Source organism: Anthonomus grandis, chromosome 3 (assembly GCF_022605725.1).
Source record: "Anthonomus grandis grandis chromosome 3, icAntGran1.3, whole genome shotgun sequence".
NCBI classification, from domain to species: Eukaryota; Metazoa; Arthropoda; class Insecta; order Coleoptera; family Curculionidae; genus Anthonomus; species Anthonomus grandis.
In genome coordinates, this window is record NC_065548.1 from 42,857,699 (window position 1) to 42,871,252 (window position 13,554).

The window sequence follows — 13,554 nt, forward strand, 5'->3', positions numbered from 1 at the left end:
ATGCATTCTTTAAATTGGCAATACCCATTTTGGTATTCTGTCATTTTTAATATTCAGTTTTGTTGCCTTTCTATATAGGTACTACACATTTTAGTTTCATAGTTTCACTATTAAGTTTTGCTATTATCTTGCATAATGCCGCAACTTTTTACTTCAAATGAATATGTCGATATGCTTCTTATTTACGGAGAGTATCAAAAAATTGTCGTGAGGCAGAAATGGTTTATCGAGAACGTTTTCCTAATCATCCTACACCTTCATATAAGTCGTTTTCAAGAATGGAGAAAAAATGCGCACCGAATCATTTCCAAATTTAAAACATTCCCATCATCAAAATAAATGATAGCAAGAAATAAGGAAAATATTATATTATATAGGTTTATGTTGTAGTAAATCCACATGTTTCCATTCACACTATCGCAAAAGAATGTGATATTGCCAGAAGTTCCATTCAGCGAATTTACACGGGATTTTACAATCCTCCCTACTGATTACTAACGAAGGTTAGAGTTATTGCATCCCTTCCGGTTTTAATTCATGACAATCCTGAAGTTTTGTCACAAAGCTGTTGGACTGATGAAAGTAGTTTACATAATACTGGGATAGTTAATAGACATAATGCACATTATTGGTCTAAAAACAATCCCCGATTGATAATGGAAACTCGTTTTCAAACTATAATTAGCATAAACGTATGGGCCAGTGTATTTAATGGACATTTTATTGGAGCGTACTTTTATGAAGGTACATTAACTTTAGAACGGTATTTAAATTTGCTTCAAAATTCACTGTGCAAACGATTTTAGAGTTCAATTTAATTTCATAAGATTTCCTCAAAGGTGGATTGGAATTGGAGTTCTATTAGGTAGCCAGCCCGCTCTCCAGATATGACCCCATTGGATTTTTTGTCTGGGGCTATTTAACGGATATTATTTATCAACGACCGTCCAATAACCTTGGAGAGCTTAAAAATCGAATTCGTGAAGCCTGTCGACCAATTACTGCTCCCATGATTACTACAGCTAATGGAGCTAAATTTAAGCGTTTAATTAAATAATATATTTAAATTTGATAAAACAGATTAATATGATGTTAAAATATTCTATAATAAATAAATTGAATTTAAAAAGAAACTAGTTTAAATTTGCAACAGAAACATTTTAGTTTTAAGATTTAAAAATTCCTTACATTGATATTAACACATAACTTTTTTATTGAAATTGAATTGATAATTTTACAAGCATTTTAATCATTGGAAGAAATAATAGTTTTGCCATTTGAAAAAAAAAAGTTGGGGTGGTTTTTAGGGGATGAATTTATCGGGGGTAATTTTTTAAAGTAATGTTGAGTAGTGGTCGTATAATTATTAAAAATGTATTTTCTTAATTTTTTTTATATTTAAAAATAAAAAAGTTATAGCCTGTGACATAGAATGTGGGATACCCTATATAAAATGCAATTGAACTCAGGCAGAAAAAATTTACTAATTTATTTAGAGCTGCCTCACTTTGGACGACGTGCCAAAGTAAGAACTAATCAGTCAAATACATTTCTGCCTAATATATTCTCTATTTTTGACATTGCCATATTGTAAATATATATATTTCTGATGTATTTTTTTAGGCAAATAATGAGCGGCTCTATTCGAATCCATTTAAATGGATAATTGTTTATGAGCACAAATCTCTTAGTGAGCTACATAACTTATCTATCCTAGTAGATAGTAACTTTCACTTAATAAAAAAACAAGAAAATCGAAGACATGTTTTCTTAACAATCTATAAAAAGCACATTACAAGCAACTATTTTGAAATTAATAGTTTTAAAAGAAGAATATATGACACCAGAATTTTTGAAAGAAAAAATCTTGGAGTGACTCTAACAAGCTCTTACGTTTTAACGTATAATGAAAGTGTTAATCATTTAACTGATAAAAGGTAAAATGCATTTGGCGTTTAAAATAATAGCTTTAATAAAACTTCATGTACAAAATCATATTTTAGAGATAAACACATAGACTCCATTACAAAAGTATGCTATGTTTTAACAAATGTATTAGCGTCCATTTATAATATCACCATAAATCAAACTTTTACAAATTCATGGGGCTACAAAATAAATAATTCTCACTGGACTGGTATGATGCAAGAATTAGTGTCAAGAGATGCAGATATTGGAGGTAAAGTTTTTTTTGTTTCTCATAAAATAGTTTAATTTTTTATTTTAAATGTTTCAACTTCTTGATAATCATGATACCTAACTTTTATATATTTAGTTTGCCTACAATTCATTTCGATAAAAATTTGAATAGAATAATCAAATATAATAAAATAATCTATTGATTCTTGCTTGCCATGATGACCTATGACATATTTCTTGACGTTTTATTTCTCGACATATGCTTTATTATTATTGAGCTTTGTCGAGTTCTGCTGACTATCTACCTTATACAGTTCAGCTTGGGAAGGGGGATTGCAGTTCGAGAATGGGCGCCGCAGACGATTATTAAAGTAAATGCCCACTAAAAGCATTCCAACATACCCCCTGTATGGGAATAGGAAATAAATTGTTTTTTTTTTCTATTTACAAGTTTTACAATTCATTTGATACCTATTGTTGTTATTCGACTTTCTGGAACCGACTTGCAATCTAAATATTTCAAGTCACCCTGCACTTTTTAGATTAGCTAAAACTAGCTATTTAGCACTGCAAACCTAACTTTTCAAACCCAATATTGAATCTACATTGTTGTGAAGACAAGGTTAAATAAATATACAGTAATTAAGTTAATGTTATTAAGTAAGAAGTGGAGCCTCTTCACATAACTTGCATCAAGCACAACCTCCTTCTAGAAAAGGGAAAGTTGCAATTCAGCACAACAAATGAATATGTATCTGAAGACTCTTTAGCGAATTCATGACCTTTAATTTAATTACCAAAAAGATTCTATGAATTAAGGAAACAAAGTATTATTAACAACTCGCTAGTCTTCAAAATGATTTAATGAGACATAAAAAGTGCTGGGCTGCATATTTACTCATGCTCCTATATGACGGCACCAGCGTGCTGAAATCTGTTAGCCTTTGCTGCACACAAATATACTACACAGATGCTTGGATTTAAGGACCTGCCATCCATTAAATTCTGCGTAAGTTTTATTGCAATTAATATTTTAATAAATATTACATACATTTGTTTAAATTGGTATTATAAATTTCTTTAATAACAAATCTTCAATATTAATTTATTTGCTTGAAAACAAATTTAAGAAGTTGCGAAACTAATAAAAAATACAAAAAGAATAAAAAAAAACAAATATTTATAAGTACAGATATAAAAATACACTACTGAAAACACTTATCCCATTGTTCAGTAATGGCATTAGCATGAGTTACCCTAATTGTTTAAAAACTTATATTAATCTCATATATAAGAAACTAAGGGTTCATAAGAAACTAAGGGCTCATCTAAAAATTCAACTTGATAAAAGTGAATTTTTAAGAAAAGAAGTTGACATTTTATGCAGCATGCATGGCCTCAAATTTTGCTATTGGAGCTATTTTGTGACAAGAAGAACATCCTGCAGAAATCAACTATTCAACAATTGAAAAAGAATTGCTTGCAGTAGTTTGGGGATGTAAATAGTTTAGACCCTATTTGTTTAGTAATAAATTTATAGTAATAACTAATCATAAGCCTCTTCAATGGATATTTTCCATAAAAGTACCAAATAGCCGCTTAGTACGGTGGCGTCTCAAATAAGAGTTTGATTATTTTATAAAATATAAGAAAGGACAATCAAATATTGCTGCTAACTTTCTTTTAAGAAATCCGGTAGACTGAAATGCATTAGAAACTGCTTCAACAGACAATAATTATTGTGATGTACATGAAATAATTAATGAATTACTTCAACATCCAGAAGAACTTCCTGATTTAGATCAAGAAACTATAAATAAACTTTTTGAATAACAACCAAAAATAAACATAATATCTGATATAATTATTTCAAAAAGAAAAATTTAACAACAAATACAGGAATCAGATGATCTTGAAACAGTTCATACTTCATTGAAAATCCCTATTTTTAATCTACCGATTACTGAAAGAGCAATTAATACATATAAAAGACAAATAATTATTACAGTAGAAGATATATTTATAAAATATAATTTAATATGCCTCTTGGAACAAGTTTTCCAAAATACTAGTGTGTAACATTTTCAAAATTAAACCCAGTAGAGAACATTATAAAATTCTTAAAAGAATATATTAATTCAAAAAACTTGTATGCTTTATTCTTTAAAGATGAGGAATTTAGTAAACTCTTTACAGTAACTTTACAAAATTATTTTGCCAATACAGCATATAAATTTGTACAGTGTTCAACAATGCTACAAGATATTGAAACAATGGATGAACAAAAGATGAAACTCACATAATATCATACCACTAAAACTTTCCATAGAGGCATAACTGAAATGAAAAAATTCTCTCAAACCAAATAGCTCTACTAGCAAGTTAAGAGTTCTTTTTGATGCTAGCGCACCAGATTATAGGCAGAGTTTATATAAATGTCTTTATGCCCCAAGCTTCAACAAAATATTGTTACTACTCTCTTAAATTGTAGATTTGCCTCTATTGTCTTTACTGCGGATATAAAGCAGATGTATAGACAAATTTTAGTAAATCCTAAGCACACTCCCTATCAACGAATATTACATCTATTCTCCCCCAATGATCCAATCCAGGATTTTGAATTAAAAATTGTTACTTTTGGCGTTAGTTGTAGTCCATATTTAGCCATCAAAACCATTTTGGAGGTAGGATAAGAATGCTGTAAAGGCTATCCGAAAAATGATATTTTGTTGACGATATTCTCTCAGGAGAAAACTCTTTGCAAGATGTATTAAAGTTGCAAAACGATCTCATATTAATTCTTAGGTCTTCTGGTTTTGAATTACGAAAATGCCAGTAACCATCCCGATCTTCTCTCGCACTTACCTTCCTGTTCCAGGCTATTCGATTCTCTTTCATTTAACTCAAGTGATGAATCTACGCTCAAAAATGTTAGGACACTCATGGAATTTAAACTTTGATTGTTTTACATTCAAAATTGCTCAAATGGATATAACTTGCACTAAGAGACACTTACTATCAGAACTGGCAAGAATATTTGATCGTCTGGGATTTTTGTCTCCAGTGACAATATCTCTAAAGATTGTAGTTCAAAGGCTTTGGAGTAGCGGGTATGATTGAGATTCCCAGCCTCCTAAATAACTTAATAATTTATCTCAATTAAAAATTCCTCGGCGAATAATTGAAAATGATTTAATCTCATCTCAATTATACGAATTTTGCGATTCTAGTCAGGACGCATATTGTGCAGTAGTATACCTACGAAATTTAGATAAAGATGGCTCAATAAAAACCAATTTTTTAATTTCAAAATCAAAGGTATGCCCCTTAAGACGGATTTCTATTCCCCGCTTAGAGTTATGCGCGGCCGTATTACTCTCAAAATTGGTAACTTATGTTTTGGGAGTTTTCTCTAATTAAAATTAATGAGATTGTTTTATGTTGGATAAAATATGAGCCACGAAAATGGACAACCTTTGCACAAAGAATGTTTTCAATTTTTGAATTGGAAGAATCCTTGCTCCTCCTCATAAAGTTTGTTCAACATGAATGTTTTTCAGTTGAAATACACGCTCTTAAATCTAATAAATTTTTATCAAAGGTATTTTGTAAACTCACTCCATTTCTCAATAAAAAGAGATATTTTACGCGCTGACGGCCGTATTAAAAATAGCCCAATTGATTTTGATAAAAAACACCCAATTCTCTTACCTTCCAATAATCGTTTAACGGATTTAATTATAGAATATACTCATAAAATTATGTTACACCCTGGCTTACAAACTCTTCAATATATTCTTTCCCAAAAATATTGGATTATGGCTCAAAAACGTACCATTCGTCGAATCATTTCTATATGTCATAATTGTTTTTGCTCTAACGCTACACCAATTCAACCTCTCATCGGTGACTTACCCCCTAGTCGCCTAACAGCAGTAAATGCCTTTGCTCATGTTGGTGTTGATTACGCGGGACCCTTCTCTATAACCTTAAGCCGTGTTAGAGGTACTAAGGTTTTAAAAGCATATGTTTGTCTTTTTATATGTATGACAACTAAGGCTCTGCATATGGAGCTTGCTTCAGATATGGCAAGTGCTGCAGTTTTGGCGGACTTGCGCCGTTTTATTGCTCGGAGAGGTAGGGTAAGCCACATTTATAGTGATTAGGGAAGAAACTTTACCGGTGCATGGAAGAAAATTAATTCTTTTATGCATCTCGCCTCACAAGATGAAAAAATTGAATGGCGTTTTAATTCACCCTATGCTACAAATGTCGGAGGTTTGTGGAAAGCAGGTGTCAAATCAGTAAAAACACACCCTGTTCGTGTAATTGGTTTGCAAACACTCACATTTGAAGAACTCAATACCGTCCTCATTCAAATAGAAACTGTTCTTAACTCTCGCTTTTTATGCCCTCAGAGCTCGGAGCCAAATGATTTTAAGGTTTTAACTCCAGGACATTTCCTAACGCTCGCCTCTTTGAATTATTTTCCTAAACTTGACTTGGGTGCTGTCAATATTGGTCGTTTTTCACGCTGGCAATTCTTGCAACAACTTCATCAAAGCTTTTGGGCCAGATGGCACACAGAATATTTACATACCCTAATGCAACGCAGTAAATGGACAAAAATACAGTACATATAGTACCAAACACTTTAGTCCTAATTAAAGAAGATAATTTACCTGCCTATAAATGATCTTTAGGTCGAGTTACTCACGTATATCCCGGTCGCGATGGCATCACAAGAGTTGTCACATTAAAAAGGGAACTTTTGTACGCCCAGTGAATAGATTATGTCCTTTACCAGTCAATCAATTTTTCTTATTACACCCTTAATAAATTTTTATTATTATTTTTATGATATTTTATTTCACGTTTTTATTTCGAAATAAGTAATAAATTTAATTTTTGTTTGTTTTGGGGTTTGTATATTGATTGTATGTTCAGTAATAGTATTAGCATGACTTGCCCTAATTGTTTAAATACTCATATTAATCTCACTTCTCCAAGTAAATTTTGAATGACCCCTATATCTAAAAATATGTCTGCTCGCTAACACCAGAATTGCTAATTCCCCTCCTAAAAATGAACGAGGAACCAGGGGTGAGAGAAGTGAACAAGCACTTAAAAGGGAACCATTTTCGTGTATTCGACGCATTTTGTGTATATTTCACTACTACTCAAATTCAGTATCTAATTCCGTAAAACCTTGCCAAAGTTATCGAAAATACCGGCAGTGAGGGGCAGATCAAGTATATAGAAGAAAGGAATCAACAACCTATGGTATGTCCATTTTTATTATCCTTTTCTCTCATAAATTTATTGCTCTTACCCCCACACCCATATTTTGGAAAATCCTGTATAAAGCATTTTAACCTTAAATAAAAATGTGCTGCTGCTATTAGTGTTTACACCTTTTTTTCTTTTTTACTGCAAAATGCTATACATTTATAAATTTACACAGAACCAAAATTTAACTAGTAGAAATGTAACAATTTTTTACAACACGAGCAACGATAAAAGAAAATATACAAATAGCTGAAGCGCACTATTATTATGTTGTTCGGAGATTTAGTTAAGAAATAATTGCAAGTATCCTACATATTGACTAATCATCAATAAGTAAGAACTTAAGACGGTACAGGGATACTCTAGTAATCACCAGGCGTCCAGATCGCGTCATGAAACTTATTCTTTTAAAGCCCCATGAAACAATTTAGAAATATTTAGAATTTTATTCATGGTTTTTGCCGAAAGAGACCAATAATTTTAAGAGAATAATGACAGTTAAAGCAAGCAAGTATACAAATTATAATTAAAGTCTAGTTCAAAAATGTATTAGAATCTTTGATGTGTCGCAGATGCCGCCCTAACTAGTCCGTGCGCCTATGTCGTATTTATTGTCGCATGATATACATGTTTAAATGGCAAAATTTAATATTGTTTATCTATGAAATCATTTTAAATATACGTAAAACCCCATGTTTTATACTATTTTTTATTTTTCTTTCGAAAATGTCCATTTTTAGAAAGAAAATAATATCACCAGAAAATAATATCAAAAAATTGACCGTGGACTAAAACCCAAGCATCTTACAAAACATTTTAAACACTCCCAGCACTCACAGACCTCTCACCTCTTTTTAGCCAGTCTATTAAACAAAGATAAAACACCTGCGTTCTGGCGATTCCTACTTCAGGCTGTGCAAGTGATTTTGTATCTCTTTCTATCCCACTGATTTTGAGAATTACGGGGCTGTACCCAAATAAATTTTTGGGCTGTTTTTGTATTACTTTCGTCGTGTTTTTAAAGAGATCTTTAAGGATAAGTCTATCGCCTTTAAAATAGTTGTTGGATGGGTCTATCACCTTTAATAGTTGGAAGGGGGCGTCATGTGAGGTTATTATTATTTGATATGTTTTGCCGGTTTTTCTTTTTACACGTTTATGAAAGTGGAGAATTTAGAATTTGGCCTGTATACGTGTAAATTTTTAGCAATTTTTACTATGAGGAAGTGTGTTTTTTTTAATTTATGTTTGTGGATTTGTTTTGGTATTATACCTAAAGACCTTAAAATGTTTCGACCCTGGAAAAATATGGCAAACGAAGAGGTTAGAGGAAAGTATTTGTGCGAGAGACCGTGGGTGCACAAGAAAGACAACATTGTGATAAAAACAATAAGAGTGATCTGGACAGTGATTTAGACTCACATAATTCTGATAGTTCATTTTCTAGTGTTGAGAAAGCAGAGAAAGATGCAAGGGAAGTAGAAACTACAAGGGAAAATCAAGCAGTTTTAAAACGTAATTGTTTAAGTACAGACGCCAAACAAATTTATCTAAATGTCTATAACAATCTAAGGAATGATCCTCAGTTCACAAATGTTTGTAGTGCTTTGCAACAAACAGCGTTTTTAACAGGGGTTCCCTATAGTACAATATGCTTGTAAAAAAAGGGATTAAAGATAGAAAAAAAAGGAAAGATGCTGGAAAATCAAAGGCACGGATATTGCCAAATTTCTAAGGAAAGGTGTGTATTCTAAATACAAAAACAATGAGATTCTGACCATAGAGATGGTTAAGGACACCTTATCGGCAACAGACAAACATTCCTCAGTCTCAACCTTGCGGAGATACTTGATAAAACTTGGATTTAAGCTTAAGATGGTTAACAAAAGAGCTGCTGTAATGGAATTATCAGGTGGCGTATAGAATATTTGAAGAAAATTAAAAAATTTTGGGAGGAAGAAAGATCCATATATTATTAGCCGAAACATGGTATGATACATTTATGATTGATGTATTATTTCCATTCTCTGGGAAAAAGTCTCTTTTTTGCCATAGTAAGAAAACCCTATTTTTATTAATTAAACAAGTTTAAAGTTTTGTTTTTTTCAGCTTACTGCCCCTGTTTGTCCTTAAGCGACACAATAAAGTATATATAATGTAATGCTTTAGTATCCATATTATGCTGATGTGCGAGATGAAGTTGGAATCCGTAGCGGCAATAGAGAAATTGTTTCCTTCCTTAATGGAAGAAACTGCTAGAAGAATAAAGGCAAAAAAACAGAATTTAGAAAATTGTATAAACTCTTTGGGCCAGATTCAAAAGAGTAGTTAAATTTACAAAAGTGTTTAATATCCTCACTGTAGTTTTAGGATCCAGTATACTTAAAATATAGTGTTTTGTAAAAGATTTTTAGTTTTTAGTATAAGCATTTATTTTTGTTAATTTTCATCTAATCTCTCCTAATATGCGCAATAACTAAATATGAGACAAACAAATTAATAAATATTACATTCAGGATGTAAAAAGTAAAACTTGTGTCTTTTACACGCATAAGATATAGATAGCTAGATGATTTTTAATCCAAAAGTTTATTTTAAAAAATATACTTCCACTTTTCTGACTACATAATTACTTTTGATCAAAAGATGTTGGTACTAAATGTAGATATAGGGGGTTTTCATGAGTATATTATTATAATAATATATCATAATATGTATTAATTAAAAAAAAAACAATAATAAAGGACATTGAATGTGGCAGCCAAAATCCTCATTAATAATCACCACCAAGTAAAAATAAATCTCAATACCCAAAAAAAGGAAATATATAAAATTTGAAGACAAACCAAAACATTTTACCCTTTTGTGTCAAAAAGTAAATCTTTAATGCCTTAATCCACAGAATAAATGGGCCTAGTAATTCGTAAAACTTATTAAATTAAAATTTTTGGTTAAACTCATTTTACTTTCTTAAATATTATAGTTAAATTAAATATTATCTTGCTATCAACTATCCTGAATTTCTAACTTAATAAAACTAAACACAAAAATCCCGAATAATAAAGTTTTAAATACAAATAAATTTTAAGGCCGGACCTGTGCAACTTTTCACGCTTGAGTAGCTGTGACTGAGGTCAGACGTCTAACAAAATAGTACGTGGGCGCATGTAGTCAAATTTTACGAATCAAATGTATAAATTCTTAAAAAAATGCTTAAAACATTTATTTATTTAATGGAATGATTAAATATCGCTTAGAATATGACTTTATGACTCTTTCCACATAAAATTTTGCGATTTAAACATGCATGTCATGTGACAATACAAGCAACACCGACACACGGACTATTCGCGGCACATCAAAGATTCTATAGCTCTCTGAACTGAACTATACTTTAATATCACCTAAATAACCTAAATTGGGGCCAAAATGGGGCCCTCAAACAAGATGAACTACCTAAAAATTAGACCCTATAGGTCAAAAAATCAAATTAAACGTAAATAGAACCCTCATAAGACCCTACGAATCAACTTTAACCACAAAATACGAATAAAATAGTACAAAAACTAAGATATTTAACGTATTTACATTTACATAATAGTATTTTAATTGAGTCAAATATATAAAATAAATATATAATAGATACCAAATAAATGTGTTTTTCTTGCGCCATAATGACCTGGAAAGTTTTGATTTCGTGCAGCATCTAATTAACACCAAAGAAAATGCTCCGATAAAACGAGCCTTTCGTAAAATTCTAGACAAAATTGCAAACATAAACATGTAATTTATTAAATAAATTAATCGTTTTTTTAATTTCTATTTCGAATTTATTCCTATAACAAGACAAATATTATGGGCTTACACGCAGAACTTATGAGTGATGAATTTCTTATTACTATTAATAAAAATGTTATAACTGATTCTTGTCCGACAAAGTGGTGTTAATTCGTAATTAGTAGAGCGATTCAACTTTTTTTAGCAAACATATTTCATATTTGACGCAGATCCTACAATTTTTAAAATAAAAAATACATCATTTCATTTAAAATAAGAAAGTAATCCTCTCCTTAAATCTTAAGAGGGTGAAGTAGGCACACATGTAAAAAATATTTTAAAAAATATCAAAAAACTTGTTCCTTTGCATACCTTATAATGTTATACTTATATGACAAAGATGTTAAAAAATTGCAGCCGTTTTTGACATATCGTATTGTAGAACTTTAAAAAACTCACTTGGTATAATATATACAAATTGTAATTTTAACATAGCTTACGGCTTGAACTTTATAAATCGTAGCGGATATTTAATGCCATATTTTTTTAGGGACAGCCCTGTTTATGATAAAAAATCGAATAGACTTAATCGACTATGTTTCCATGATTTCTCCAACGCAAGCGAAATTCGTTTTTCGAAAGCCAAAGTTATCATACATAAGCAATATTTACGTTTTACCGTTTGATAGAAACGTTTGGATTTCACTAGGAGCACTAATTGCACTGATGACAGTTGCGTTGTTTATACTGACAAAATGGGAAATCATAAAAATGAGGCATTTAAAAGAAAAAGTAAGTTTTATTTGCAATTAATATTTATTCTCTATTGAAATAAAAGTGTTGGGTATCTTAGTAATAGTACAAATATACACGGCTAGAAATTTTCCTTCTTGGGCGCCAAAATATATTAGCAATCAACAGAACTGTAAGCAAAGCCTTAAGTTAAAGGGAAAACAACAATACCGACTGATTTCCAACTTACGCTTGCCACTAGATGGGAAATGCAATTTGTCGCACGTCTGGAGCATCTTGAAGTTAAATTTAAACCGCAGTGTATTTAATAGAGGAAAAACGCACTCGTTCTCTATTTAAATTGTGACTTGTTATTGCTTGTTAAGTCACAGTGTTTTCGTTAAATAGATGTGTATATTACATACGAGACCAACTTCTCTGTTAGTTGCCGAAATACCCATGAACTATTACCTATGTAATAGAAAAACTATAGTTAAACTTTCACGTTAAAGAGAGTTGCACACTTGCGCTGTCCACTAAGAGGAGGAATGTATTTTTGTTTAGTGAACCCTGTAGTATATGCACTATTTGAGATTTAGTAGTTTAGTAACAACTGAATCTCATTTTCACAGAATTATTGTTTGTAGCATGGTTTGCTTTGCAAAGCTTTTACGACTTTGTAAAAAAACGGTAAAAAAACTGTTTTGTCTAGGCATACTATAGCTATTTGCTCTTAAAAAAACAAACAAGATATAGGAAAACACCCTTGAAAAACACCCTGTATACCACAATTATTTTATATTTATTGAAATCTGTTTATAATATTATTTACAAAATTGTCTCATTATATTTAGAGTTGTATATCAGGTATCAGTTCTTTCTTGGTATGTTTATTGCCTGTCTGAAGCCGCTATCCTCGTCGTTCTCTAATAAATGAAAACAGAATTTGGTTCTAATAGCTGACGCAGTTATTTTATAATATATACAAACCTCTTAGTTAGAGCCTCTTTATTAGACCTCTTAGTTCGGTCTGTAATGAAAAAAATATTCTTTCGTCGTAATTCTATTTTCCTCAAACCTAAGAGCACAAATAAAAGAATAGTTCTTATTATTGTGTTTTTGTTCTATTATTGTGTTTAAACGAATAAGTGCGGTAGGTTATAGTTAGAAACTTTTCGTGTAAACAAACTTGTGTTTTGTTAGTGTGAAAAAGTAGTGACAATAGAAAACAATAAAAAAGTGCGACATAATATTACTTCGATCAGTGGAACCAATTCTTCAATATGTAAGTTCCGCATAGAAGCCATCAATGCCGAAGAGGATGCATCACAAGTTTTGGCAGAAAATCCACCTGTTGACATACCTGCGAATTGGCAACAAATGTAGTTAATTGTTGAGGGTTGTATTATTAAATACTTAATATACTGCTAGTAAAAATAATAAAGAAGCTGGACACAATATACCAAAGAAAAAGCCTATGCACTCAGCTTGATGTGCAAAGGAAATTGCTGAGTTTTAAATAGAAGGAAAATACATGTTTAATCGATCATTTCAGTAAGTTTGATGAAATGATTATTGAATTAACATCAGCAGGGGCTACTTTAGGTGAAAGGTGAA

The 13,554-nt window shown here is 31.1% G+C and overlaps 1 protein-coding gene across 1 annotated transcript in view; it reads left to right on the forward strand.

Moving 5' to 3' along the window:
- The first annotated feature begins 11,734 nt into the window (after positions 1 to 11,734).
- The window catches only part of LOC126734132 (glutamate receptor 1-like), a 62,968-nt gene continuing 61,148 nt past the window's right edge, over positions 11,735 to 13,554 (forward strand). The window contains exon 1 of the mRNA XM_050437662.1: positions 11,735 to 11,997. Coding sequence (XP_050293619.1) covers positions 11,770 to 11,997 — 228 coding nt within the window. The 5' untranslated portion in view covers positions 11,735 to 11,769. The remainder of the gene's footprint in view (positions 11,998 to 13,554) is intronic.